The 23,538-nt window shown below is 45.2% G+C and overlaps 1 protein-coding gene across 10 annotated transcripts in view; it reads right to left on the bottom strand.

Annotated features, from left to right (window-relative positions):
* Positions 1–9,608: 9,608 nt before the first annotated feature.
* Positions 9,609–23,538, bottom strand: part of Hmbox1 (homeobox containing 1) — a 236,691-nt gene continuing 222,761 nt past the window's right edge. The window contains exons 7-11 of one of the 10 annotated variants that reach the window (XM_023714679.1): positions 16,513–16,595; positions 14,973–15,068; positions 13,599–13,693; positions 13,248–13,352; positions 9,609–11,735 (exon numbers count right to left, since the gene is read on the bottom strand). In XM_023714679.1, coding sequence (XP_023570447.1) covers positions 13,257–13,352; positions 13,599–13,693; positions 14,973–15,068; positions 16,513–16,595 — 370 coding nt within the window. In that variant the 3' untranslated portion in view covers positions 9,609–11,735; positions 13,248–13,256. The remainder of the gene's footprint in view (positions 11,736–13,247; positions 13,353–13,598; positions 13,694–14,972; positions 15,069–16,512; positions 16,596–23,538) is intronic. The other 9 variants (XM_023714675.1, XM_023714680.1, XM_004630702.2 and 6 more) reach the window with 9 other exon arrangements.

Here is a 23,538-nt window from a genome sequence, read left to right as displayed (position 1 = left end):
AAAAAAGTTTTATTAAAACAAAACTGTACAAAAAAGCAGTATACTACATTTTAATTACAGAACAGTCTACTGTCCAAAAGGCACTAATCCAGAATAGGAGATACAATGATACAGGACTCATTGGAACTATTTTAATCAATACAATTGAGCACTTGTTTCTCTGATTGCTGCCTCCCAGAAACAAGGGCTTCCTGCTACAGTCATCACATACCATCGAGTCCGAGTCCTACGGGCGAAGCTGCAGTATCACTCTCCTTAGGGCAGCTTCTATGGGGATGGCACTCAGCCCCGGCTCAGGGGTCCTGGGTGGGCCTCACAGCCACTGCCCCCTCTCACATTTAGCACCGGCAGAGTGGGTTTGGTGATACTCGGGGACCAGGCTGGGGTCTGGCCGAGGAGCGGCAGGAGGTGTGGGGCCACCTGGTTGGAGAAAGGCAGCGAGGACTTGGGAGCAGGGCGCCGTGCCAGCTGGTGCCACCTGCTGCTCCCGTGGGGCGAGTGGCCCCGTCCTGTTTGGGGCCGGCCCGTGTCCCTCCTCACGGACCCTGGGCACAGTCTGTACTGGAGGGAGTCAGTGCGTGTCTGCAGGGGTGGTTCATTTCTACAGAGGTTCTGCTTCCCAGAGGCAGGCAGGAGCCAAGCCTGCCCAGGCCTCAGGAGTCACGTCTCTCCCTCAGTGCCACCTTGGGACCACAAGTGGCTCTGGTTCTGCTGCGCAGCGCTGCGCCCCACTCCCCCTCCGTGCTGAGTGGCCTAGACAAATCTCTAAGGTCCAGACTTGTTTTCTCTGGACTCTGGCCCTAAGGAAGAGAGATACTGCAGCCTTCCAAACAGTGTCATACACAGAAGACAAAGACAGGCATCTGATGTTAACAAAAATAAGTAACAAAGAAATAGGATTAAACCAAATCTCTTCTCACAGCATCCTATACTACATCCTCCTTCTGCTTAGCAGAAAATTGTACGTACACAAAAATACAAATACACAATTTTGTAGAACAGTCTGATTTTAATATATTTATATATATTTATATTTATATGAGTGGCAGGTTAGTTCATTATATAGAGCTTTTTGCACTTTTGGCTCATACGCAACAAGGCTTATAAATTCAGCTTTAGCTTTCATTCAGGTTTTATAGCTTTTGAACAATTGTTTTCACATTTAAAGCAGCATCCAATTTGCACTAGGATTTGTGGTGATTACAGGACACAAGGATGGGTGGGATACATTCCAGTGTGTGGCGTGGAAGGAGGGTTCCGTGTGACGGAGCTTACCATGGTGACCCTTGAGGTAGACTGAACACCTTACAGCAGACTCAGACACAGGTGTGACGCCCTCAGGGACACATGGTACACAAGATGGAGACAGAGACCAGAGACACCAGAGGGAAACACTGAGACGAAGACACGACAGCCAAGGCAGGGATGCGTGGCCCCTCCCGGCCACTTGGCTATTTGGCAGACGCTGAATGCTCCACAGCCTCAGGGAGGCGGCACAGGAGCCACTGAGGCTGGGGCTGACTCGCGCTGTGCCCGCTGTGCCAGCCCACACCCGGCCCCGCACACACGACAAGCTGCACACAGTGTGCGATGGAACTGCTGCTTGGCAGCTGCTCTTGCAGCAGTGTCAAGTCCAGGGAAGGGACAAGCGACAGGCCCTGTGCTTCCTCCACACCCTCCCTGGCCTGGGGCCTCTGCTACATTCATCCTGCTTAGTCACACAGGGACAGACAGGCCCTGGCCAGTGGCTATCTCCTCGCCATGTCGCCACCCTCAGCCTGCTGCCCTGCTGGCTCCGAGGCAGAACGCACTCGCCCACGCATGTCACAAGCGAATGCCGTTTGGGTTACTCATTGTCTAAACAAAAATGATGGATTATTAATGAAAATAAAGTGCCTAGATATGGATTGTTCCATTTTGCAAAACCTTTTAATGTACCCACAAATCATCTGCATGCTGCTGGCGGTGGGCTCTGAATACGCGCAGTCACGTCCTATGTTCATCATGTAACGAAGGCCCCAAATCTAGGTCAGACTTACATGACCTTGAGAAAAAGCAAACAATCTCACTCATCTGCAGAGATGCAGGCTGGATCTGGCTAACACCTCCTGACAGTGGCCCAGCAGGCAGGTACCCTGACCCTGCCACCTAGGGCTGGGGGGACAGGTAGCAGGCACTGCGCTCTGGGCAGAGTCGTGCCTTACCCTCAGGGCCTGGTGCATCCCCACCACTAAAAATAGGCGTTCAGTTCAAGCTGTCCTGCTTTCTCCTGTCTTCGTGGCAGCCGCTGAGCTCTAGCTAAGCAGACTCCTGAAGCCAAGAACCAGGACCTCCAGGAGAAGCCACAGGAACAGTGACTGACAGAGCTGCCCGACACACGGAGAACTCTCCCCTCCCCTGGGCAGGGCCGCTCTGCCTGCAGAACAGCAGGGGTGGGGGGGGTTGAGACCTAGCCCAAGGCCAGGCAGGTGGGAGGCGGGGTGGGTAAACTGGAAGGATCCAGAGGTCTGCAACTTGCTTAGGCACTTAAACATAAACAAGAATTCATCCTGGGCGGGTGAGGGGATCAGAGCAGGCTGTGGGCTCTGCCAGGGAAGCAACTGCCTTGGTCTTAGCATCTTGCAGGAGGGATCGCATCCCACCAATGGCCAGGAGTCAGATGCCAGTGGTGGACAGTTAGCTAAGGGGCCACTGAGACAGCAGGCTGGGACCTTGAAGGTATGGACAGGGTCACAGAAGGCGCAGGGGACACCCACGTGCTGTCACATGCTCAGCTCAAAATGACTGGGGAAGGGGGCCTTCTTAGCAGGGTTTGGCAAAACCAGAGTGAAGCAGCCTTGCCAGCACTTAGAATGCTTGCAAAGTGTGCACCCCATTCACCCCGCCCTCTTTGGTTTTGTTTCCTTGGTGCCTATTTTCAGAGATGCACGAGGCAGGGCTCGCTGATTCCGACACAGGAGCCAACTGGAAGGAGGGTGCTCCTCTCCACTCACTCCACTCTGGGCTGCTCCCTTCATGGCCCCGGGGGTCAAACGCCCATGGGAGCTGGGCTAGCTGTTTACATTGAGGGCATTAATGTTCTTTTATTTTCCAGTTTAATAGCTTCAGTGAATGGTGAAGTGGAAAGTGACCCTCGTAAGTTTATGCTGGGTTTATTACCAGTAAAGCAACAACACGAAAGCATTCTACGCTCCAAGGGAGGAAGCCAGACACCAGACAGTGAGACTGAAGTTCAGACTTAGCCTAGCAGTGCTGGGAAGACACCTTAATGGGTGGCCACACCACTAACTCAAATCCCAGAACCGTCTGAGCCGAGGACCCCCAGAGGTCTGCAAGGCTGCCCGTTCCAGGTCTTTAGGGGCCAAGCGTGCACAGAGCAGAGTCCAGGTCAGCGCCAGAAAGAAAGGCACAGTACGCGCTGCCCTCCAGATGAGGGTGTTGGGGGACTGCAAATCAGGCCCTGCTCACAAAGACCTCTCTGGTCACCTCTGTCCCAATGCATCTCTGACTCTAACTCATCACCCAGGGGCTCCCTTGGGGACAGCCCCAAAGCTGTGGCTTTGTTCCTCTCATACTTCAAGGATGCCTATCCGGGAGCAGTACGGGCAGGAGAGACTCCTCTAATTTCTGTATTAAGAAGAGTTAGAAGGGAGGGACAGAATTTTCATAGAATCTTCAGGTGAGCTCAGAGCCTGTGTCCCTTGTCCAATGTCTCCGAGCTCCACATGGCCCAAGGTTGGGTGCCCTGCTCCATCCTGGACTCTGGATCCCAGCAGTGACAAGGGGTGGGCTGAAATTTGGACTTGTGGCCATGCAGGTGCTCCCATGGGCCACACAACAGCCCTACTACAGCCCACCTGGCCATCAATGCTGCTGTGGAGGGGACAGCAAGAAAAGTGGGAAGGTGCAGCAGCACGCTCAGAACACAAGCAGGTGCCTCAGGTGACAGCAACTGGGCCCTGCTTCTCACTTCACTAACAGGCTACAGCATAGCGTACAGGGGAACTGGTCCCCTCAGCCTTAGATGGCCCTATGATTTTTACTCATGTCTAACGTGGCTCAGGACCTTATGTCCCTTGCTGTTACCTTGCTGATCAAGTAGGAAGACGCAGGAAGGTCCGTGGAGGAGGCCAGGCAGTGGGGTCTGTCCTCTTCCTGCTCCTCCGGGATGGTGAACGGGTGCTGGAGGCCTTGGCCTGCTGTGGTTACATAGGCTTTGCCCAGGACAGCTGCTTGCCTGCCTCCCACAACACTGACTTAGAACAGCAGCATCTTCAGAGAATCTTACATGGACAATTTGCTTTTTGAGTTTTCTCCACAAAACTAAGTATTTCATGGTGAGTACAAAGTATGTTGTCGTCAATTCTGGTCAGGTGGCTTTCCCCGATGGGCAGGGCTGCTGGTGGTAAAGAAAAATCAGATGAAGTTTGGTTCAGGGTGCCTTCTGGGGACACAGAGGGAGGGCAGTGTCTCCAGCTCTGTGCTCGGTGGCAGCACATCTGGCATTCTGAGCCTAGCGATGACATACACGTTAGGTTTTCCAGCTGTGGCATGGGTCCCGCGTCATGTGGATGTGAGCAGACCTCGGAGCGTCCACTAGCTTTTTCAGAGAATGTCTCATGGTCATCAAGTTAGCACATGTGCTCAGTTCTGTCTCTAGCCCAGGCAGATGGCTTGTAGGGGAGAGGCACTGGTGTACACAAGAACTGGCCCTAAACCAGCACAATTACTATTCCACGGCAGGTATATGCAGAGGACCACAGCTAAAAGAAACCAAGGCCCGAAACACTCTCCTGAGTGTCATGTGTGTGGAGGTGGAAGGGGAGGAGGAGGAAGAGAACACTTCTTTTTTTTTTTTTTTTTTGCGGTACCAGGGATTGAACTCAGGACCCTGTGCTTCCAGGCAAGTGCTTATTCTACTGAGCTGTCTCTCCGGCCCTTGGAAGAGGACACTTCTAAACAAGCAGCTTGCTCAGCAGATGAAACTGTAACCTGCACTTTTGGCAGTCCCTGTGGATGCAGAAGGGAAAGACTTATACAAGGACAAGCAGCAAAATAAAAACAATAGCCAGAGCTTTACTTTGCTAAGCCGCTGCTGACCTGTCCTCAATGTGCAGCCCGGGCAAGGGCAGGAAGCGGTGGCAGGCCCACTGGTGCTCCCTGCTGCTGCCACGCCCAACCAGATGAAGGCCCCAGTGATGATGGAGAAATGAAACAGACCCCTACTGCCGTATTCTAGCGCAAGGCCGGCGAGTGATGGGCGAGCGCCTACATAAGAGCCACCTCAGGGTGAGAAAAGGGGCAGTGGCCAGGACACTGCAGGCTCGGGAAGCGTGGGTGGGGAGGACAGGGAGTGAGAAGAGGACTGGTGAGAACCAGGCCACAGTGTGCTGTGAGCACAACTGCACAGGAAGCTGGTGAGGGAGGGCAGAACCTGCTGGGCAAAGTGGCATGAGGGGGCCGGGCACACTCTCACGGCCCTGCTGCTCAATGACGGCAGCACACCCTGCTGCTCTGGTGTTTCCATCATGACCTTCCGGGGGAAGGTCATGGTCTGTGTCCTTGTTGGGCTGTCTGCTCTGGAGCTGAGAGCCAAGGAGGAAAACGTTATACAAGGCCTGCAAACTGCCACTAGGTGAACACGATGGCGATGTGGCCCACGAGGACTCTGAAAACCCTAGGTGTGCGGGCAGATGTGGCCTCGTCAGCACGCGCAAGGACTCTGCCCGGTCTCTGTCCAAGGTGAAATTGGCTGAGCAGAGGAGAGGGAGGCTTCAGAGAACTCACAAGTCACATGGAAAGCCATAATCACGGGCTTCCACTCGGGCTGAAATAGCTCCAAGCCGCCTCCTTCGCTCTGGGAGAACATGAACGCTAGGCCATTATTTCAGTTTACCGAGTTGCTATTCCCAATGTTCTTGGGAGCGTTAGTGCTAAAAGGGACTGAGGGATGGGAGCTCTGCTATTTTCAATCACATAAAGGACAGAAATCCTCTTAATTATGACCATGCCAATCTACATCCTGCTAAAACAGCTAATTACATGTCAGGAGGACATTCAGTTATTCAGAACAATTGGCATTATATTTTTATATATTCACTCTGTGCCACCCCCCTCAATTACCATGGTTACAATTTGAAAAGATTCAGCCAAACCTCCCCTTGCTTGCAGCACACCAATGTGAACTTGTGAGTTAATTATGGCTATACACAGCCAGTCTTACTTAAAGGAAAGAAAACAAAAATGGAGTCAGGGGAGCCGGCCTCCCCAGGCGCTGGGCCACATGCATATGCACCACGCCTTGCGGAGGGGTGGACACGGAGCACGGATCATAGTGGAAGGACAGACGGCAAGTCCACCAGAAACGTTCCATGCAGAAGGGACCTCAGCAGAGGTTAGGTCCTAGAATGTGCCTGGTTGGAAAAAAAAATAATAAAATAAAATAAAATTTATTAAAAAAAAAATAGAATGTGCCTGGTAAACTTGTGGTGGAAAAGCACCAGGCAAGTTTCACTCGAATGGTCACAACTAGATTTACTTGTACCCAAATGTCAAGAATGATAAAAGAAGCTAAGGGCAGTGTACACCTACGACCGCAAGGCATCTGTGCTGGCAGGATAGGAACCGGGCGCCGCTGAGCTTCCCTCACGGTTCTCTCCTATCTCCCCTCTGTTCCTCACTACAAAAGAGATCCAGTACTACAGGAGACTGGGTTTCTCTTCTCTTTCTCATCCCAACCAAGAGTAATGAAGGTGATGCAGAAACTTCTCCATTTACAAATTTATAGCATTTAAAGGTGAGAAGATGCGACCCAAGTATCATTTCTGAGAATAAGACCTCACAGGAGTGTGATCTGTGACACTAAGAGCAGGTGCTTCTCACTTAAGGAAAGAGCGTGGGAGGAGCCTGCGGAACAGTACCCAGGGACATCAGAGAGGAGTTTCTGTGATCAGCACCAACCATTTCAGCATGCCGATCGCAAGAGCCTTTCTCTTGCTGTGTGTCGGTTCTGGCAGACTTCAAAGATGTACAGCCAAGAGTTTGTGAGGAAGGCACCTGCACAGATGGGGGCCTGCTCTGAGCTGGTGGCACTGGCTGCAGCGCTGTTTCCAGGAAGGCTTCCTGTTTTCAGGAGGGCACTACCTTCCCATGGACCACTCAGTGGTTCCAGGAATGCAAGCTAGACACTTTGGAAACTGAGGGACAGTGGGAGGGTTTAGGGTACACAGCTCAGCTGGCTGACAACTGATCCCTGAGCCCTGAGTAAGCATCTCACTATTGAAGGAGCACACATACAAAGGAATGCTGTAACACGGCCCTTGCCCAGCGCAGCCCTGGCCCGCCCTCTGACCCACCAGCAGAACTGCTCAGTTGAGTTCACCTCTCACCTGGGAAATCCTGACAGACAAATCCGGCTCAGTAAAGCTATAAATAGATTTGGCTGGTCTTGATGCAGCCCAAAGGAATACAGTAGTGAAACATTACTGATAATCACAACAACAAAATGACACAATACATCACCACTCTGGCCTAAAAGTTAAATCACAGAGATTAACACAGAGACCAACACACACCATAGGAGGTCAGGACTATTCAACGTAGACAGAGTGCCACTGAGCATGGAACCACCAACCATAAGAAAAATTATTGCCTACCAATCTGTTGAGACTCACAGGGAAAAAAAATACTCTGGTTGTTCTCTGAACAAAAGATAAAAAACATTTTTAAATGCAGAGCTACAAGTTAAATGGGAAGACTTTTCTAACTACATCCTTCTAAAGACCTCAGAGAGGATAAGGACTTGGAGTTCACATTCATAGGACAGGGTGGCAATCAGTTGTGCAGAAGGGATTATTCTCACAGCTGAGGGTGGAGACGAGAGGGCTGCTCAGCTCCATGTGGAGCCCGGCCCCTTGGACAGCATGCTGTGTCCTCAGGTTGCTAACGAGGGTGCTACCAAGCCGGACCCCTGCCTGCAGCCCGCAGATCAACTCTAGGAAAGCCAGCTCGACCAGGACACGGCAGTGGAGCACAGTGAACAGAGCAACTGTTCAGAGACAGAGAGGAACTGACAGGAGGCTGCTGGCTGAGTATATTATACTTGGTGCCTGATGCTGGGTTTACAGGAGGAAGGTTTCTGACAGGAGTTCCTCAAGATGAAGGCCCAAGTGCAAGAACTGAAACAACTGTATCAGTAAATTCTTCATGCGAGTTAAGAATCAGTCCAGTCATGGGCACTAAATAGGTCAAACAGTATGCACGAGCTGCTTCCACACCTCTGCAGCTGGGACCAAAGGTTCCTCAGAAGGGGCTCTCAGGCTCCCAAATGCCCTTTACCTGTGCAACCTGCCTGATGGGATATTCCCACAATACCAGCTCTGCACAGCCAAAGCAAAATGTCTTTGCAGTGTCCCCATCCTTGCTGCCTTACCTGCCTGCTTCTGTCCACTGTTGGCACTGACTGATACAGGTGGAAATTGTCTTGGTTGGGTACTTTCATGAGGGGGCTGGGTGGGAAGCTTGCACATCTGATCACAGTAAATCAATTACAATATTTTTAAATAAAAATAGCAGATAAATTATATGACTAGATCCCACATTTAAAGAACTTTCCTGGACTAGAAAGGAACAAGGCTCCAAGAGTACTCTGGGCCTGAAGGACAGAAAGAGGTGAGAGCAGGCTCAGAGCTACCAAGAAGCACGAGATGTGACTTTTAAGTCTGGCTTTTCCTTTCAGTGACAGAGCATTTTGAGGATTTCTATTTTAATACCACATCTAAAACCTGAAAAAGTTCAGAGAAAGTTTTCCCATCCAAAATACTAGAAACCAAACAGCGGCAGCTGTATCGTCACTACAAGAACTAAGGTGGTCTGGACAAGACAGCAGAACCAAACCTGGAGCAGAAAACTGAAGAGAGAGTTAAATCTTGATCCCAACGATGTTCATTCCAATGTCTGGTTAAAAAAGCAAAGATTGCCTTGCAGCTTTTGCTAGTCCCCAGAGCTGTGGGCAGATGTCCTCCCTCCATGCCCACTGGCTCAGACCCCGTGTTGTGCCCTAGCAGCCCTGCTCCTGCGGGGTCACCACTGCCAGCCCGGCCACCACTGCCTGCTCTGACGCCAACTCCTTATTTTCTGATGCTTTTTCATCCTCAAAGGTCTTAAAACAGCACGTTTTAGCTCTTCTGTGGTAATCACTGGATTTCTTTAGAAACTGCAGCTGTCTTAGCAGTTTGAGTTTGTTCCTTTAAAAAGACCAGCAAATAAATGACACTAGGAATCCCATCCTAAAGAAGCTATCAATTACAGTAATCTCCTGACAATAAATCATGGATGTGGCTTGTCAGAGAATATATTTTTTCCCCTCTCCTTGTTCTGATTAAACTAAGAATAAGCAGACAAAATTCCATCAAAATGGAAAGATATATTTCTTCTAAGTAAAATACGAGGAAAGATAACAGAATCTCACAATTGAAATAAAAAGTACAATAAACAAAGGATATGAGAAGGAGTGTGTGGGAGGGGGCTCGTTCCTGAGAATAACAAATGCTACTCTTTAATTTGTTGGTTCAAGTAATACAGTAACACAGAAAACGGCTCCGTTTCACTTCAACTCTTGGAAATTGAGGAAAATGTATACATTTTCCCCTGAAATCCAGGGACAGGGCAGGACCAGGCCCTGACCTAACTCTTAAGTCACAGACATAGGAAGGTGGCATACACATGCCCTCACAAAGACTTCCAGAAGCACAATGTACAGCCAAGGGAATGATTGCATCAGTGTTGCCTTAAGTGCAGAGACCAGCTAAAAACACCCCAACGAGAAAGGGAGAAACACAGAAGGCCAGTGAGCCTCTCTTAAATTAGGTTAAGCACATTTGGTGAGGGGGGGGTTAAGGAAATGGCATCTTCCTTCTACCTCAAGCTGTTTTCAATTAATGGACAGAGAAAGACAGAAGCTTGCCTAACAGTCCACCCGGCCTCCTCCCAAGTGAGGCTTCTTCGGGCACACAGAGGAGCGATGGAACCAGCAGAAAGTGGTTGTGCTGGTTTCATGGCTGTTGTGCCCCTTCTGCCACCCCCACCTCTGCATTGAAGGCTGTTTCTTCTGACCCACAGTGACAATGTGTCATTTAATCGGATACCAGGAGATCATTTTCATACGAGGCCAGCAGATGTAATTTTCTTTGATGCATGAATAGTTCATCATTTTGCTACTAGATGACAAGGTGATCACAGGGTGACTTTATAACGCAAGTTCACTGTTTGGTATTTTGAGTTCTCAAAACGAAAAAGATATTTATCAAATATAAATATCTTTTAAAAGTAACAAAAGTGCTACATATGTGATCAAGGAAAAAAATTCCATTAGTTACTGCTGCTTAAAGTAGATTCAACTTTACAAATATTACCACATCCATTATCAATATGGCTTCCAATTATTAAATAAATTGCCTGTAGCAATATAGCTTTTCACACCTCTACAAGGACAGAGTAAAGAGAACAAAGCAGTCACATCCTGCAGTATCTCACACACCCACCACCAAAGTGGTAAATGTCCCCTGCTTTTTTCTGCTATTTAGGCAAGTGTTTGCATCTGTGAGTCAAGTCAGCAAAATCCCCCAAGTTCTCTAACGACTCAGACCGAGGGGGCTTCTGCTAATGGATACAGACTGTTCTTTTACTCATTTTTGACCTTAGCTCCATCCTTGAAAGACGTTTTTGGTAGCAAGGACAGGGGACACAAGGATAACCTCCAAAACTTTTCCAGGCAGGCACTGATAACTGTGCCACGGAATGTACAGTGGTTCAGAGGACTGGACTTAGCATCCATTAGACATTCAGCTCATACTTTTTTCCAATGCTCTGGGTTTGTTTTTTAATTTTTTTTTTTTTTTTTTGTCTTTTTGTTTTGAATCATGGTCCCAAAGGCAGAAGGCAGTATTTTATCTACTAGGTCACACAGCTTGTGAGAGGAAGGGATGTCTGTGTCAACCAAATCTGAGCTTGAGTTTCCATGGACATTCTTAGCACAGCACCCAAAGAAGTATAATCTAGCCACAGTGTGACTATATGAGGCACGGCTTATTGCAGCTGAAATCAGTGATTCTCACGCTGAGGTGGGCTCTAGTGTTCCTCTCGCTCTGGATGCTCCCCAAGTGGTGTCTGCAATCCTGTGCCTCTGCCTCAGCTTGCATCCTATCAGTCTGGGGAAGGAAAAGGGGTACGCACTAGTGTTACATGTATCTAAAGGTACCCAAGATTTTACACACAGCCTAATACTTGAGAACTGAGGGATATCTAAATACCTGGAAGCACTTTCTTGGAATGCTAAGACGGAGCAGCAAGATTTTCTAGCCTCAGGGGCTGGGAGAGGGAAGTTTGGTTCGTTGGTTGGTTATTTACTGGGAATTAATACTGAGAGAGTATATGCAAAGGCTGAGGGCACCATGCCATCTTCACAGAACAAGACCCTAACGGCTACCTGACATACAAGAAACTGCAAGTTATACTGTAAGAACACATGTTAAGGACCAAGGAAAGTCTGCTAAGGTGCTACGTCTAAACTAAGTTAACTTGTGTCTAACCCTCCCTGATCAGTCATCATCCAGGGCCTCTGTCTTGATTTCGTTGGTTCCTTGTCGGGCCAATGCCAAGATAGTATGGTTGACTGCTGCCATTTCCACAGCTAACGAGATGGGGTCTTGGTGGTCACTATGGCTCGTGCTGTCATCCTAGATGTGCAGAAACAAGGAACCGATGTTATTAGTGGATGGTATAGTGCTCCAGCTCACAGAGGCATGCAGGGCACGGAGAGGTGGGACACGTGTGAAGGGAAGGATGAGCAGCTCATGGCAAGTGAGGTGGACTGTATTTAAGTAGACACTGAATGGGTATTAGTTCAGAGACTGCTGGCAGACATTTTTATGACTGAATAGATAAAAAGAACTTAAAAGTATTTTTCTCACTAAGAATTTTACTCATTCTATCAAAAAATTGCTTGTGGTGATCAAACCTGGAATGACTCATATAAAGCCAACAATTTGGATCTTCTGTTAGAACAGATGAAGCATCAATTGTAGGCCATAGTAGTAAGATACTAAATTATGGATTCGTACTTACAAATAGGTTATTAGAATCTATGCTATTTCTCTACTGAACTGAGAAAGCTAGAGAAAGCTACAGGCACCAACATCTTACAGAAAAGGAAAACAAACCAACCAGAAGTTGTCAGTCATGGGAGACAAGTGTAGTTGCCTAAAATGGCTCCTGGTGGGTGGGGCATACAGGAGCCTGACTTAGAGTTGCTTCTCTTTCCTCAATTTAAACAATAAAGGTGTGAAAAAAGCTGGTATCACTTAAAGGGTGTGTTTCTCACCTGTCACACCTCCAGGGAACTGTGTAGCAGAGTTTTAGAAAGGGAAAGTCCCTTGAGGGAAAAGCATGGGACGTGCTGTCCTCAGGGCATCTGCACAAAAGGACAGAAATGATTCATCTATACTGGGTGACAAAACAGGACTGATTCCAACTAGAAAGACAAAACATTCTCTAAGTCTCTAAGTACAAGACAGGGCTAAGATTTGGAGTCCAAAGTAGGGAAAAAAGTAACACTTGGGGCATCACGACTAGTGTGTCATTACAATTTTCACAGAATAGTCTTCAGGATTCAAAAGAGGATTTGCGTGGAATTCCACTCACTCAGATAGTCTGGGTATAATGTGATAAATGGCTGTCAGGCGGCTGGGACACAGAACACAGGGGCTACTTTTATAAATTAACCGACTGAGGGGCCAGAAAAATGACCACAGGAAAGAGCAAAAACTTTCTGGCTGCAGTCTGAGGAAGGAACCATACACTGCCAGCACTTTCCAAATGGAAATAAAACTTAAACTCTAAAAATTACAATGAAATCTGTCAACACATATGTGGGGGTGAAGCTCCCACAGTCTTAGTTACTCAATTACTCCATGCAGTGGCTACAGTTAAATACATGTTTACCCAAGCAATGCAGGCTAGGACAGGCGTGATGAGCAGGCATGCGGGTGCTGCATGAGGATGGAGTGTCAACGCGCCAGAGGTGGAGGGGCCACTCCCCGGGGCACAGGGTTCTCACTGCAATGGGGCCAGGTTGGGTGGGCCTTCCATTGTGCCCTGCTCCAGTACATGTTTAGGCAGGGGTCACAGCTGCCCAGCTGCCCCTAGTGCTTTTCAAACACTGAGTGTGTGTGGTGAATGGTGTAACTTGCTTGTTTGGATCAGATCCTCCTCTCTTCTTCTACCTTCTCTGCTTCTCTGCCTCCCTCTGAACTTCTTCCCTCCTCCTCCTCCCCATTGCGTACTTGCCAAGTATCCTGTTGTATGACAATAAATCCATGTGGGTGAATAGCAATCTCTCAAAGTCAACAGGACAACTGAATCTTACCACATTCCTTTCAAATTACATGACAGTCTAACTAGACACATGAGCAGAGTGGAGGGACGACAGCTGCTTCCCTGCCCTCCCCCACCCCAGACCCGACACCCACAGCCTTCACAGCACTGTCACCCTGTCCCACCACTTAATCCCAGGAACCTCGGGCCCAAGCCCTGCTGCTCACCTGCTCAGAGTAGTCATTGCCGTCCACATCGTCACTGTTGGAGTGGCCACCCGGACTCTGTACATCTATCCCATGACTCTCCAGGATTGCTGCTTCTTCGACAAAAGCAAAAGCAAAAGCAAATATGGCTTATCGTAATGGCCACAGCATAATGAGAATGTAGCGAAATAACCTATATCCCTTGACACTGTGACATCTTGGTTCTCTCAGGCTGCAGATGGATGAAATTCAAATGCATGCAGCTTGGGGAGACACACTCTCCCCATCTGGAATCTCTCTGCTCTGCACATTACACTGTCTGTCTTCCTGTAAGCTGGAAGTATATAGTTCACTAACTAACTGAACAGCTCACCTGTCTTGGTGTTCCATAAAGCTTTGAGAATTGGAGTGATGAAATGGAATTATATTTATTTAATGAAATGGAAGTTCAGAATCTTAAAACCAATCCTCACCCTCAATGTCAACAATTCAAATTTTTTTCTTTTTTTGTGTTCTAAATGGGAAAAAAGGCTTTATTTCTTCATTAGAATATTCATAATTCTCTTTAGTGTCAGTATTTTTTTTTTTCCAGCTTTATTAAGGTACATATTACAATTAAAATGGTATATATTTAGGTGAACATGGTGGCACATCCCTCTCTAATCCCAGCACTGTAAGGGAGCTGAAGCAGGAGATCACCAGTTTCAGCCCAGCTGGGGCAACTTAGCAAAACTCTGTCTTAAAGAGACAGACAGACAGACAGACAGACAGACAATCCTAGCTTTTATTGTATACAATGAGACATTTTGAGATATCTATATATCACAAAATGGTTAAAATCAGAATTAAAAATGTCTTAATGTTTTTTTCCTTCTGCAGTACTCAGGATCAAAACCTGTGCCTTATACGTGCAAGGCAAGCACTCTATTACTGAACTACACTTTCAGCCTTTTAAATTCTCTCTTTATCGTCTGTTGCCTTTTACTGTGTTCGTGGCCAATCCCAATAATGTCAATCAGGTTTTATCTGCTATCTAAGCTAGAGTCAAGTAATAACAAACAAGCTTAAACCAAGTCACAATTCCTCTCTAAACCTTATGAGAATCTTTAATCTGAAAAACAAGGTACTCAACTGCAAAGGGTCTGTTTAATTCTATAATTTAGAATATTAAAAACAATGAATTTTATAAGTAACAATGTCATTATTATTATAATACAAATAATGTAAATAATACTAACTTTTGGGCTATTAAAAAATGAATCATAGAGATGACTCTTCTTAGGCCTAAAAGTTAGGATAATTTAAACTTACAGTTCCTAAACTGAAGTCATTCCTAAAATAAACATGATGTCTGGAACTTTCTCACAAGATAAAGCAGCCACTCTGATACATTACCAATATTGGCTCTCCTCTTGATCTCCTTCCGTCTATTAGCAAACCAATTATATACTTTCAGGGAGGTAACTCGTTCCAGATCGGACAGTTTTTTGCCTGTGAATGCATGCAATAAAATTCAGATAATCTATATCTGGGATTCCAGAGTGAACTACTTTTAAGGAATAACATTTTAAGTTGCTTTGATTCCATTTAACAAGAAACAAGAGATGCAGTGCAACTTTTTTTATGCATTATCTTCTGCTATGTCCACACCCATATAAGTGAATACCCAAACTGCAACTAATAGTACACTTCAATTCAGAAAGCCTACACAACACTAAAGAATTCCATTCCACACAGTCAGTTTACCAAGGTGCCAGATCAAAGTTATGTGACAGTATCAGGGAAGCTTCACTCATTTGCACTATTCTACAGGGACACAGTGTCCTTTGCAAGGCCTTATACTAACTAGTATTTTGCTGTCTTAAGACACAGGTCACGAGACATGTTTCCTGGAAGGCCAAAAGCCCTGGGATCATCCTTTTTGTGACTATACCGAAATACGAAGTACTGCTCGAGCCACATTACACTTCTGTATTCTTTGATGTCAAAGATGATTTCTTATGGAGAAAAACATGCTTGACAGTAAGGACCCACCTGAAGCACTCCCTCCTTTTTTGTCTGTTTCTCAGCTTTTAATTTACAGTAGATAGAGAAACCAGACTTGTTGGGGTATCAATGATACTGGGGTAAAGAGATTTCCAAGGAGACTTCTAGTTGCATGGCTTTTGGCTTGTGTAACTCAGGGTACAGATGCTTTTCACACACGTGTGGGTGAGACTGCATTTGTAGAGCCCACATGGAAAGAAAGTCTGGCTTCTGGATAGGAAAAATAACTTCCTGCTTCATTGTTATAAAACACTGATACTTCTGCAAGATAGTCTTTCAATTATTCAAAGTAACAGGCCAAACAGAAACCAGTGGGATCGTCTTAACTGAAAATGGTTTTCTGGTAACAAAATCTGTAAAATGTGAAATAGTATTCAAGTACATGAAATAAAATACACACAAACTACATAAATAGTTCTTTGACTTGCACAGGAACATCTGGACTTCACAATGGCACTAATGTACCTATGTTTTTCCTACCTAAGAGGAGGGCCTCTCAATGTAGAGAGAACATAAAAGCCAAGTCCAAAAAGAATTCCTTCTCCCAAAAGGAATATAAAATCACACAATTTATAACAGTTATAAAAAAATCTATTTAAATCTTTTTATTAACTACATTTCCTTAAATATCTTAAACATCAAATAAAATTATTTTGGAATTTATATTTATACTAAATTTTACAAAAAATTTCTATCTAAAAAAAAGCAATTTTAAGGTCTCAAATATTATGCAGAGCCACTCTCAGGAAACACTCTGGTGGTGACTGCACAGTGTTATCTCAGAAGTACTGCACAGATGGACAGCCAACAAGACATGGGTGGGAGAGCTTATGTCCTAAACATATAAATGTAACTGAGCATCAGTGCAGAGCTGTGCTTGCCTCCTTACCTGGCTTCTGTATAACTGCATTGCAAGCATTTGCAATTTCTTCTCGTTTTGCTTCATCTGGATATTGATTCTCATTGAAGTAACTGCAGAGACAACCAATACAGACATACTTTTCACTTTTTTAAATGTATGCCATAAAAACATCAACTCATTGAAAAGTTCTTTAAAATGTAACATTTAAATGTCTAGTCCAGGTTGCACAATGTAATTTTCTGTAAGATAAAAATGGTCTCTTCTGTGCTGTTTGGTATGGTAGCAACTACTCACACAGGGTGCCAAGCACTTGCACTAAGAAGTAGATTTAAATTTAATTTTCACTAATTTAATTTTAATAGCTACATGTGATGAGTGGCTATTACATACAGTGTTACACTTCATTAAAAGATGATATAAAAGTTATTTTTGGTACATATTAGTGGTTAAAGTCAGACAGTCATGTTATTGTGACACCAGTAACAAGAGGGCTTTTTTGGTCACATTGTAGTAACAAAAATTGGAAATTGCCCGATTGTCCAATAACAGAATGTTAGAATGAATTATGAGACATCTATATTTATATATAACTATTTAAAAATGGCTATGGGAAAAGTAAGTTAGAGCTCTGTCCATTGACTTGAAGGAATATTTATGACATATTGTAAAGTGAGAAAACAATGGAACACACACATAAAAAATACGACTATAGAAATTTATAGTTTACACAGTTAACATCTGGAATAGTCCTCACCAGGATGAAAATACTGACTGCTCACCATGGGGAGAAGGGACTTAGTGGGAAGACATTCAAACATTCTACCTTTTATATATTAAAAAAGTTGTTCAATAGTATTTTTAAAAATTAAGTTTGTTGAACCTGTCCTTAGAATTATTATACTCAGAATTATGAGGATTAATAAGAATGTTTATTACTAGGGTTACTTTTTCTGTTATTTATGAGGTTAAAAAAAAGTCATGAGTGGTGGTACACACTTGCAGTCTCAACACTTCATAGGCTGAGGCAGCAGGATGGCCGAGTTTGAGGACAGTTTGAACTACACAGCAAGACCCTGAACCAAAAAAATTAAAAACTGCATGCCTTCATCCTTGCAAATTAGGATTAGAGATTTTAATCCTTACCATTCTTTCAGGGAGTCCCTGTTAGTGAGCCAGCCTTTGCTGTTCTCTCACCACCCCTGTACTGCAGGTCCTTCCCCACACAGGAGCCCCTTGAATCTGACTCCCGCTGCCACTTCCTGTGCCAGCCCTCTCCACAGAGGACACACCTGCACTGCAGTCCTCTCTCCTCCCCACCTTCCTGTTTCTAAAACAGAAGCCATATAACTATATTCCTGCAATCTTGTCAACAACAGCCCTCTTTTCTACAGTATTCCATGCTTTAATTAAGTATCTCTTCCTGAACAATTTTCTGTCGTCATTTTGGGGCTCCAGGGTTTCCATCAAGGATCTTTTTGACTCACTTTCATAACTACTAGCGTGAGCATCACTAATACTTACTAGAAAGTCAGAACCTTGGGCCCCACCTCAGACTTAGAGCCCAACTGTTAATCAAGATAGCTGAGTGAGTGACCCTGTGGACACACAATTTGAGGTGGACCAGTTACTTCATTCACTCTAATTTCAGCAAGCATGTATTATCTACCTAACATGTGGTAGGGGAAAAGAAAATTCCTTTCTGACTCTAAGGTGTTCACAATCTCCTGGAGACAGTAAGGGGCCCAGGGCCTGTGGATGGTCACACAATACACTCTGCCTGGGCAGACACCAGGAAGGCCCCAGAGGTGTGCACTAGAGTTTGTTCTCAAGGTTAGGCAGGAGGTGATAAAGCAGAGACGAAGAAAAAAGAGCATTTTGTATAAAAGAAGGAGAACAGCACATGCAAAGGCAAGGTGGTAGACAACAGCCTTAAGAACTCTGAGCACTATGAAGACTTATAGAAGAGGCCAGGGGTGCTGCATATCTATAATCCTAACACTCAAAGCTGAGGCAGGATAATTACAAGTTTGAATCCAGCCTGGACAACTTAGCAAGACCCTATCTCAAAGAATAAAGTGTTGGGGATGTACCTCAATGTAAAGGCTTCAATCCCCAGGACAGAAAGCCAAACCAAACAAAACCATAAACAAAACTACAGGGATCATACAATCATACAAGAAAATGAGACAGAGCTTAGAAAGGTGACATGGGCCAGTTTGGAATAAGCCTTCTCTGTCCTCTAATTAGTAAAGAATTCACCATGAAAGAAATGGGACCTGGAGTGTTTTTCAAATAACACAGATAAATTCTCATGTGTATTTTAGAAAAATATATCTTCACGATACTGCTCAGAACTCTATCTCCCTACATGACCCTAAATTCCCCAATCTACTTACCTACTCTCTTCAAAAGAACTTTCCATCTTCTTTACAATCTTTAATGATCAACTTCCCCACCACTCCCTCCCAAATAAGAAAACCCTGTATTCACCTATCATTGTTCTTCTGGTCTCACCTCTCATTGCTTGCCTGAACTCCACAGCATGCCAAATCAATATCCCCCAGGAGAACTAGGTTGCTGACCTTTTCTGTCCTTCCACCCTACCTGTGTCCAGCTAATCTCCTACCATGCAGAAAGCAATTTTTCTTCTGTCCTTCTCTGAGAGTACCAAGTAAGCCTGGGCAAGGTCATAAGGTAGGGCCAACTGCTTCTTTATAAATCCTTGTATTTTATCTGGGCCCCTCATTTCTGAGATATTTTTCATGTCCCAATCACTTAAAACCAATTCACTCTTAAAGCTCAAGCCCCCAAACCCACCACTGTCAATCTTTTTGCAGATGACCTTGCCTTCTCTTTTATCAAGACAAAGGTTATTTTATATCAGTTTTTTTAATTTTTTAGCTTCCTGGCTTCTAAACTTCTCTTGTCCATTGTTTGTCTCAGACCATTATACCCAGTCTCAATCGCCATGTACCCCGGGGGCAGGGTTGGCAAGGGGGTGGGAATAGAACCCCAGACCCCAGCACCTGCTTGCATGCACTTTAATCTGCTGAGCTATTTGGCCAGCTCTTCAGACCACTATTTATTTTTCTCATAAGAGAAGTAAATGAATACTTGTTCTTTAAGCTCAACTTTTCCACCTTTGTTATTGATCTTATTTCCTCTTCTTTCTCTTTTCTTTCTGGAGCATACCACTGGTTCTCTGTGCCTGTGCAATGGCCCCATTTCACTGATTTATGTGATGTACATTTCTTCTTTACTGTGATCTCTAAAGTTGATATATTTCATAAGTAGTGATCTCTTAAAATTAAATGACACTTTTTTGTTTCTTACTGGCATGGAAAATAGGATATGGCTTACAATTAAGGTTTTCTCAGATGTATGGAGCATAATAGCTGTTACGATCTCATTTAAGCAACAGCTCTATGGCCAGTGTACCTCACTGTGATAACTTTCCATGCAAATAACTGTAAAGACTGTGACTGACACTGCACTCTTCCAATGTCTGATTAATATAACCTAGGAACACCTCCTGTTCAAAAAGTTTCCCGTTTCTTCTAGAGGTGTTCAGAGTTGGATCTTTATCTACTACTGCTCCCATATACATATGCTGCACCCCAGGACAATGTGATAACCTTGCAAAAATCTTTGCTCTCTGTCTTCCTATTGCCTGTACATCTGCTTTTTTGCCTTTCCCCAGGGCATGTCTTATCTAGATGTCTTTCAAGATATGGCTCATACATTACCTCTTATCCTGTCAAATGTGTTCCCTCTACACTATGAATCCCACAGACCTCATCTGTTCTTCTGTGACATCTCAGTTGTTCTTCTAAACTTCTCTCTCCTACACAGAAGGTCATCTGGGGCCAGGTACAAGTGTGACTCAACCCTGTCCGCACGCCTAAAGTTATGACCAACCTAGTGTGGGTCTTCCCAAAGACATGGATCCTATGGCACACGGGCTACTGACAAGCAGGGGCACAAAGTTATTCCCAAACAGATCTTGAAAGATACACACTGAAGAAGTGTTAGAATGACTGATTATGGGAGGAGGCATGCTAGACAAAGGCAGGAAACATATACTGGCAGCATTAATACTGACTTTTAGTCTGCCATTTTTATAAATTTCTATGTGAGGAAATAGTGAAATAACTAAGAATTACTTTAATGATTAACATAATTCTGTAAAAACTTGAATTGTTTCAAAAAGTTATTGGGGGGGATCCAGTCCTAGCCCAGGCCCTGTGAGTGTGTGGGAGAGCTTCCTGCTACCCTGCGCCAGCAGGACCTGCAGGTCCAAGCCCAGGCACAGTGAGGGTGAGACCCTCTTCAATCCCCCTGGGATCACCCCCCCACCGAACTCCGCAACACCCCCCCCGCCCACCAAGTGAGAATTTCTGCTGCATTCTGGGGACCCCCAGATCCAGTCCTAGCCCAGGCCTCGGTGAATATGTGGGACAGCTTCTGGCTGCCCTGTGCCGATGGGACCTGCCGGTCCCAGCCCAGGTGCAGCACGGGTGAGAACCTCTTCTACCCCCTTGGGAATCCCCCCACCAATCTGCAGCACCCCCCAACCCTGCCTGCCCTGTGAGAATTTCTGCTGTGTTCTGAGGACCCCCAGATCCAGTCCTAGCCCAGGCCTGGTGAGTGTGTGGGAGAGCATCCTGCCACCCTGCACAAGCTGGACCTGCAGGTCCAAGCCCAGGAGCAGCATGGGTGAGACCTTCTTTCACCCCCTTGAGCCCCCTATACCACTCTGCAGTATCGCCCCTGCTCACCCAGTGAGAATTTCTGTTGTACTCTGGGGACCCCAAGATCCAGCCCTAGCCCAGGCCCAGTGAGTGTGTGGGAGAGTTTCCTCTCCCTGCTACTCCACCTTGTCCCATCCAGACTCAGCTCAGGCCTGGACTACAGGCCTGGGGTGAAACCCTGCAGCTGCAATCCCTGCAGAGAGTGTAGGAGACAAAGCCATTCAGCTAGTCCAGGAGGAGAACATCTTGCCAGAGGGGCACAACATGTTCACTCCCAAGGGCGGCAGCAGGAAGGAGCTGAGCACAGCAGCCAGACCCAAGCCAGGCAGAGCAGGATAAATCCAAACTTTGTAGATCTGCACCTGAATTTCAGTAGGTGCTAAGGTTGTAACTGCAACAAAGATCTACAACTAAGGTCAGAAGACAGTGTTACACAAAATGACAACGAGAGGGAGCAAAACGCAATCTCAGACCACAAGCCCACCCATAACAAGTGCAGAGGACACTAACACAGAACAAATTGGGAATCACACAGCTGAAATCAATGAATCAACAGCTTCTGAAATAAAGAAACACCTGCAGAAAGGTATAGAGGAACTCAGATTGGAAATGAAAAAAGATCCCTGAATTAATAGCATCTGTAGTAGAGAATCAAATGCAGTAACGTATGGAGGAAACCCAGTGCCCACCCAGAACAAATGCAGAGGACACTAGTTCAGCTGAAATGTATGAATTAATAGCGTCGATAGTAAATAAACAGCAGAAAGTTATAGAGGAATTCAGAGCTGAATTCTTTTCTATTAGCTCAGCTCAAATGTATGAATTAACAGAAGGATTTTTTTTTTTTTTGTTCCAAATGCCCTCAGGGCAGATTTGGCTGGCTTGAGTTGTGGGGATCGAACCACAGCAACCTGAGCCTGACAGCTTTGCTGAAGCAGCCACTTAAAGAACTGAGCTACGGGGCAGGCCCCCTGTATGAATTAATAGCATCGATAGTAAATAAGCAACAGCAGAAAATTATAGAGGAACTCAGAGTGGAATTCTTTTCTGAAATTAAAAAAAAAAAATTCTCTGAACTCATAGCATCTGAAGTAAAAAATCAACTACAGAAACATAGGGAGGAAACCCAATCTGAAGAAAACACTGCAGCAAAAGAATTAATAACTGCTTCTAAAGAAGACACTGATAAAAAAAAATAGAGGAGATTAGAAAAATGACAGATTCCTTGAATGAGCAACACAGGAAAGAAATAGATGGCATGAAGCAGAGTCAAAGAGATATAGAGGAACTTAAAATCTCAATCACAAGCTTGCAAAACTGTTTAAGTGAAAGTGAAGACAGTTTCAGATCCTGAAGACGCTGGTGCAGCTAGTGAAAAGATAATAAAAGATCCCTTAAAAACAACTAGGATGCAGGAAAAAATAATTTATCACTTACAAGATGATGCAAAGATGAAGGATGTGAGACTAATAGGTATCAATGAGAGTGAAGGAGTCAATACGAATGATATGAAAAGAATATGGGCAGAAGTAATAGCAGAAAACTTCCCAAATATGAGGAAACAATCTGACATTCAGGTAACCGAAGCACACAGAATGCCAAGTAACCTCAACCCCATTAAAAACACACCGAGACATATAATAGTCAAGATCCCAGAAATCCAACACAAGAATATCACACTGAAAGCCGCTAGAGAAAAGAAGCAGATCACATACAAAGGAAAACCCATCAGAATTATGGCCGAATTCTCTTCACAACCATGAAGGCAAAAAGAGCATGGAGCAGAGTACTTCAAGTCCTCTATGAAAACAAATTCCAGCCCAGACTACTGTACCCTGCAAAACTCTCTTTCAAGTTTGATGGAGAAGTGAAATACTTCCATGACAAAGAACAACTAAAGAATTTTATGATGACAAAGCCAACTCTACATAGGCTCCTGAAAGATGTTCTAGAGAGGGACCAAAATGACCAGAACTCCATGAATGAGATCAGAAGCAACCAACTAAATAGGTTAAACAATTAAACACAGGAGAAAAAGGAGTAAACGACAACAGGTAAGTAACATGTCAATCGTAAGCCAATACATCTCAATTATAATCATCAAAGTAAATGGACTCAATTCACCAATTAAGAGAAATAAACTGGCCCAGTGGATTAGGAAACAAAATCCAACAATATGCTGTATACAAGAAACACATTTTACTCATAAAGACATTCATAGGCTGAAAGTCAAAGGATGGAACACAATACTACATGCCCCAGCATCTCAGAAAAAAGTAGGGGTATGGGGCTGGTGAGATGG

Source organism: Octodon degus, unplaced genomic scaffold (assembly GCF_000260255.1).
Source record: "Octodon degus isolate 3935 unplaced genomic scaffold, OctDeg1.0 scaffold00036, whole genome shotgun sequence".
NCBI classification, from domain to species: domain Eukaryota; kingdom Metazoa; phylum Chordata; class Mammalia; order Rodentia; family Octodontidae; genus Octodon; species Octodon degus.
The sequence above is the reverse complement of the archived record's forward strand: the minus strand, read 5'-3'. Positions and strand labels throughout refer to the sequence as shown.